At 37.3% G+C, this 6,941-nt stretch overlaps 1 protein-coding gene across 2 annotated transcripts in view; it reads left to right on the top strand.

Moving 5' to 3' along the window:
• Window positions 1-6,941, top strand: part of SLC17A5 (solute carrier family 17 member 5) — a 47,570-nt gene that overhangs the window by 7,055 nt on the left and 33,574 nt on the right. Inside the window, exons 2-4 of one of the 2 annotated variants that reach the window (XM_037737038.1) lie at window positions 1,668-1,688; window positions 2,378-2,574; window positions 5,065-5,298. In XM_037737038.1, coding sequence (XP_037592966.1) covers window positions 1,668-1,688; window positions 2,378-2,574; window positions 5,065-5,298 — 452 coding nt within the window. The remainder of the gene's footprint in view (window positions 1-1,667; window positions 1,689-2,377; window positions 2,575-5,064; window positions 5,299-6,941) is intronic. The other variant, XM_017524339.2, reaches the window with a different exon arrangement.

The raw sequence follows: 6,941 nt of genomic DNA on the forward strand, positions 1-6,941 counted from the left end.
TTTTTAGTAGAGATGGGGTTTCACCATGTTGGCCAGGATGGTCTCGATCTCTTGACCTCGTGATCCGCCCAACTCGGCCTCCCAAAGTGCTGGGATTACAGGTGTGAGCCACCGCGCCCGGCCCAATAATGATCTTTTTAAATACTGCATGACAAAGCATACATAGTACCTAAATCTAGATTTGTCTTGCTCCAAAATGCTCAAAGTAATAGATTTTAATGCACAAATGTAGCGAGATTATGAGTCCTTCATCCAGACTTTTAGGTAATATCACCTGACACTGAGCAACGATAAAGAAAATGTTCTGCCAGGCACAGTGCCTCACACCTATAATCCCAGTGCTTGGGGAGACTGAGATGGAAGGATTACTTGAGGTCAGAAGTTTAAGACCTCCTGGGCAACATAGTGAGACCCTGACTCCACAAGTAAAAAATTTAAAAATTAGTCAGATATGCTGGCATATGCCTTTAGTCCCAGCTACTCAAGAGGCTGAGGTGAGAGGATCACTTGAGCCCAGCAGTTTGAGGTTACAGTAAGTTATAATCACCCACTGTACTCCAGCTTGGGCAACAGAGCAAGACCCTGTCTCTAAAAAACAAAAGAAGAAAAAAGGAAATGTGGGTTTTTTTTTTTACAAAAAATGTCTCTCAGTATCCAAACTATCATTAATTGGACAACTGCCTATTTGGATGAAGCAAAAAGCAAATTCACCTGGATTCTAGTTATAGAGACAATGTGAATAGAACTTTAGAAATTCAGTTCTTACAGATCTGGTTCTAAGTATGGTAATGGTACCATGAACTTCATAGCTGTGCCCCTGAAGAAAGGATTTAAGAATGCCAAATAAAAAGTTTTCTATTAAGAGAAGTAAATCTTAGAGAAAAAAATTAACAGCAGTTGTTAAAATATATAAGAGCATACAGAAAAGTGAGTTGGATCATAATATATTAATATAAACTTAAGTATAGTTGTGCATATTCATTAATGTTTCAGTCCAAATCAGTTCATCTGAGTCAGTATTAAGACTTTTGTATTCTGTAAAATATATTCTCTCCTTTGATGCTAGGTCAATGAAAACACCAAGATTCTTAAGTAGGAGAAAAACATGCACACATATATGATGTTGATGTGCCATTACCAAATAAAAGCACACATATTTGTATATATAGTTAATTTTAATTTTAATATGCCATTGCTTAATGAAATACATATTTAGATCTTTAAAGAGATGCTTATCAGCCACCCAGAGTTTACTAAACTTAAAGATGTTCAGACTCTGAATTTGCTAATTTCTGTGTTACTAAGAGGTTAATTATCCTTAGCTTCCTGAATCTCTTCCCTTTCCAATTTTGCAACTCAGTAAAAGAAAGAAAAAGAGAAACTATGCATAAGCCCACAGTTAGAGTAAAAAATAGGTCAAACTCCTCCTCCCACATGATGCTTTTATTGGTTCCTCCAACCTACTCTGCATTCCTTTTTCTTTAAATCATCATGGTACATTCACTCATTTTCCTTTTGGCTGTGAGCCCTTTAAGCATGATAACTACTGAGCAACTGTTACAGATGCTGCAGCTGTCATAGGTTCTGCAAGTTTGTGTCTAGATTCTTAAATGCATTTAGTTTATGATGGCTTTAAGTATTAATCATGGCTTCTGACTCAAACCCAGCCTTTGAGGATACTCTTCGAGGTAAGAAATTTATCAAGAGAAATTTCATACCCTACCTTTGGCAGTAAATTTTTTTTGCTATGCTACACTTACAATGAGATGGCTACTAACTCATAGTAATATAGCATGTCATTATAAGTAGTAAAGTACTTATTGACCATGTTTCAGATAGTTTTTCAGGAATAGTAATGCCATTAAACCTCCTTACCTACTTTTCTCATGCTGTATATCTGTGCTAGCTGACAGGGAATAGGGGTTCAGTTTGAATCTGGAATAGATCTTTTTCTCAGCAAAGGTGATAAAACTACTACCTCCATGTTTTAATTAACTTTCTTATAGTTCAGGCTCTCATGTGTGAAATTTTTACCAAAACTGCAGATACTAGGAATGGCTAATCTTTGATCAATGTTTCTTAGATTTGTTTAATCTGAGAATATTCTTTAAATTTCTTTCATAATTATTATATATAATTTTGTACTTTTAAAGAGCAACCTTTTTCATTATTTAGACAATATCATGTAATTACCTATTTTAATTGAAGTGGCCAGGTGTGGTGACCGATGCCTATACTCACAGCACTTTGGGAGGCTGAGGTAGGTGGATGGCTTGAGCCTAGGAGTTCGAGACCAGCCCGAGCGACATGGCAAAACGCTGTCTCTAAAAATGAAAATTTAAAAATAAATAAAAATTTTCCTCAATCTTTATTTCAGCTCCAGTGTGCTGCTCTGCTCGTTACAACTTAGCAATTTTGGCCTTTTTTGGTTTCTTCATTGTGTATGCATTACGTGTGAATCTAAGCGTTGCATTAGTGGATATGGTAGATTCAAATACAACTTTAGAAGATAATAGAACTTCCAAGGCATGTCCAGAGCATTCTTCTCCCATAAAAGTTCATCATAATCAAACGGTAGGTGCTATTTTTTAAGGAAACAAACTTAATTTAAAAAAAAAAAAAAAAACTTACAAGTAAAAATATTAAAAGGTATTTTTTCATCCTACAGAAACCACAAACACTGTTTATGTATACTCTGAATCACTTTCTTTTTCTGTTTCCCAGGAACTGATTGGGCAATAACTTGTAACTATAGCTACTACTGCTATGCCATAATACATCTTGATCTGTTTGAAAAATAGGTCTTCCATTCCTTCTGTAAATATACCGACTTTAAGAAAATTTGGAAAAACCTGTTTTACATAATAAAAATTAAACTGTTGGCCGGGCGCGGTGGCTCAAGCCTGTGGTCCCAGCACTTTGGGAAGCCGAGGCGGGTGGATCACGAGGTCGAGAGATCGAGACCATCCTGGTCAACATGGTGAAACCCCGTCTCTACTAAAAATACAAAAAAAAATTAGCTGGGCATGGTGGCGCGTGCCTGTAGTCCCAGCTGCTCAGGAGGCTGAGGCAGGAGAATTGCCTGAACCCAGGAGGCGGAGGTTGCGGTGAGCCGAGATCGCGCCATTGCACTCCAGCCTGGGTAACAAGAGCGAAACTCCGTCTCAAAAAAAAATAAATAAATAAATAAATAAATAAATAAAAATAAAAATTAAACTGTTTTAAATTTTCTAAATAGCTTTTATAGGAGTATCATTTATAACCCTTTATCACTTATAGGATTACTGCTGCAAGAGAGTTTAGGTAATCTCATTTGCAAGATGAAAAATAAGAACTGGCCAATTTCTTAGGATATTCTTTTCTGAATGTACACATGCGTAACCTAAGCTACTTAAGTCATTTTGCCTGCCTTATGTTATAGTGGAATTGATAAATGTGTGTTCATCATTTGTTTATAATAACTTATATACACTTTATTTTATTTTGCTTATCACACAATGAGACAGTACAGAAAGAAAAGCTAGTACTCTTTTTAGAAGTATATTTTCAGGCTGAGTGTAGTGGCTCATGTCTGTAATCCCAGCAGTGTGGGAGGCTAAGGCTGGTGGTTCACTTGAGGTCAGAAGTTCGAGACCAGCCTGGCCAACATGGCGAAACCCCATCTCTACTAAAAATACAAAAATTAGCTGGGTGTGGTAGCACACACCTGTAATCCCAGCTACTCAGGAGGCTGAGGCAGGAGAATCTCTTGAACCCAGGAGGTGGAGGTTTCAGTGAGCCGAGATCACGCCATTGCACTCCAGCCTGGGCAATAAGAGTGAAACTCCTTCTCCAAAAAAAAAAGTAAGCTTTCATCCATTTTCAGTGCTCATGAAGGTATTTGGGTTTCACTGCTCATGAAGGTTCATACTTGGGTGTCTCATCTGTCATTTATAAGCAGTGTATTCAAGCAGGAAAGAGGTTTTCTCTCTAAACAAAATAAATCTCTCCAAAAATCTTTATATATTGACCTCAATAATGTTGTTGAATAACATTTGGGCACACATCACTCACTCTCTCCACTCCAACCTGTGACCTTCAGGGACAATACTGCCGGATCGTACATGAAATCCTAGAATTCCACAGATAAACTGCACATTGGTACCCTAAATAAGGAAAAGTAGGAGTTTGCTTTGTGTCTTTTCCTTTGCAAAGTGCTTTTCTTGACCCTGCTACTCATCTTCATCTGCCTTATGTCAGCAGTAGAAAGAAATCCAGGAATGGTTCTTGACACATTGGCTTGATTTTACAGCTATGTGCATTGAAGATGTCAGATATTCAGATCAGTCATTAATTTTCATTAGTACCTTACTATGTGCTGCTGCTATGAAAACACAGGTTCTACTAACATTAAGTTTGTTGGTTGATTTAAATTCTTGCTTTTTGGTATTGTTCTATATGCTTAAGTGCTTGGTCTGAAATGGGGAGATATTAATATCCATATTTATGCATGTCAATAACCAGCATTAAGTAAACACTGTGCATCAAGCTTTATTTTATGTGCCTGTTTCATTTACTCTTCCCAGATCACACATCCATTAAGTAACAGAGCTAGGATTATAACCAGGCCTGGTTCCCAAAGCCTAGCTCAACCACTACAGTTTAATTCTGTTTACTGTACGAGGTTTCTAGATTAAGCCTATGACTCCTTTTTTTGGTTGGAGTATCAGGGAACGGCAGCCTCCCAAGCCATAGTAGGCTCAGAGACACTTAAACCTTTTTTGTGATTCTTTTGTGAGCCTTCTTTCTCAGTTATTACAAAGCTTCTGCAGCTCATCCTACAGTCTAGTTTCATAAAATTGCAAGCCTTCTTGAAGTTTACGACTTTCAGTTCCATTCCATTCACTTCTAAATGCTATGTGTCTGTATTGTTATGACTCACCCAGTTACTAGAAAGTCTGCACGTTCTTCAGTCCAAAACAGTACTTCAAAATCTCATTTATATGTACTTACATGGCAGTAAGAGAAAAGAGCTGTTCTGTGAAGGTCTTAAAGTGTTGTTTTATTCTCTCCTGCCTTTTGTAGGGTAAGAAGTACCAATGGGATGCAGAAACTCAAGGATGGATTCTCGGTTCTTTTTTTTATGGCTACATCATCACACAGATTCCTGGAGGATATGTTGCCAGCAAAATAGGGGGGAAACTGCTGCTAGGATTTGGGGTCCTTGGCACTGCTGTCCTCACCCTGTTCACTCCCATTGCTGCAGATTTAGGAGTTGGACCACTCATCATACTCAGAGCACTAGAAGGACTAGGAGAGGTAATTTTCTTTTCTCTTGTTTTACTTCTTACCCTATGTCTCCTCTTCTTCTTAAAGATTTCATGCTTTGGTATAAATATGAACCAAAAGATAACATTGGATGATAACAGGGATTTGTTTTTTACAGAAAGGACTAACTAGAAAATTACCTGAATAGATTTCGTTTGTGGTAAATGAGGTCTTGGGTAGGAGCACCCCAAAATTTGAACCTTTACTCAAAAATCAGAGAAAACGTTTTTCCAGAAGAGACTTCATCACTTGTACTTTAGGAGAGAAGAAAATAAACCATTATTAAATTGTTAAGATAGGCTGGGCACGGTGGCTCACACCTGTATTTCTAGCACTTTGAGAGGCTGAGGTGGGCAGATCACTTGAGGTCAGGAGTTAGAGACCAGCCTGGCCAACGTGGCAAAACCCCATCTCCACTAAAAGTACAAAAATTAGCCAGGCGTGGCAGCACATACCTGTGATCCCAGCTGCTTGGGAGGCTGAGGTGGGAGAATCACTTGAACCCGGGAGGCAGAGGTTGTAGTGAGCCAAGATCACGCCACTGCACTCCAGCCTGGGTGACAGCAAGTCTCCATCTCAAAAGAAAAAAGGATGGTTAAGATTGGCCATCCTTACCTCTTGTACTTTTGTCACAGTTTAACTCTGCTCTATCATTGATGCCCAGATCTGAAACACATTTTACACAATAGACTGTTAAGTTGCATTGAATTTCTTCTTTATCACTTGTTCTTTTATTTTTTCCGGTCTTGTAACTTAGGGACAAATATTTTATGGTTTCATGTAACTATCTCAATTTAGTTCCATGATTCTGCTGTTTTTAGAACTATTATTAATTTTTGCCTCTATTTCCCTCCCCTTGAGTTTTATCATTTTTTAAAATTTTGATTCTTGTCTTTCTTTTCCTTCCCACTTTTCTTTTATATTTCATCATGTGTGCCTCCATACTTAAATGATTTTCACTTTTCCTTTATAACTTTGAACTTGTACTTGTGAAACCCAGGCAAAAGTGTATTTTGTTCTCTTGCACTTCTTTAATTCAAGCAAGATAGTGGCCACTGGGTTTGGTGTAGAGCATGAAGATTATTTTAAGTAGCAGCATAATCATGCTGTTGGAATGAACGCTGGACTAGAGTCTGAATAATAGCTCCATTGTATCTAACAAGGAAACTTTAGGTAAGCTCTAATCTCTAGACCTCAGTTCCATCATTTTTTAAATTGGGACTCAAATACCTTCCCTGTTTTCAGCCACAGGATAAAAAATTCATATGTGATAAGGATTGCTAGAATACTTAGGATATTGCAAGGTACTATTTGAAGATTTTTCATTCATCTGAATGTTTTTGTTCTTATCAGTAGAGGTCTATTAAGTAAACCCTTCCTGATCACAAAATTAAAATAACTCCTCTATTACCAGGTTCCTCTTCTTCTTGACAAAGTAAAATATACTTAAATCTAGCATCTTTTCTCTGATCCTAGTATTGAATCTCCGTGCTGGATGTATCCCCATATTTTACTTCCTGTCTGTTTATGCCACTAATTTAACATTATATCATATTGATTATATTACTACTGTTATCTCAGGTGACATTTTATTTCTTTTTTTTCTTTTTTCTTTTCTTTTTTTTTTTTTTTTT

The sequence above is a fragment of the Cebus imitator genome, unplaced genomic scaffold (assembly GCF_001604975.1).
Source record: "Cebus imitator isolate Cc_AM_T3 unplaced genomic scaffold, Cebus_imitator-1.0 Scaffold32, whole genome shotgun sequence".
Taxonomy (NCBI): domain Eukaryota; kingdom Metazoa; phylum Chordata; class Mammalia; order Primates; family Cebidae; genus Cebus; species Cebus imitator.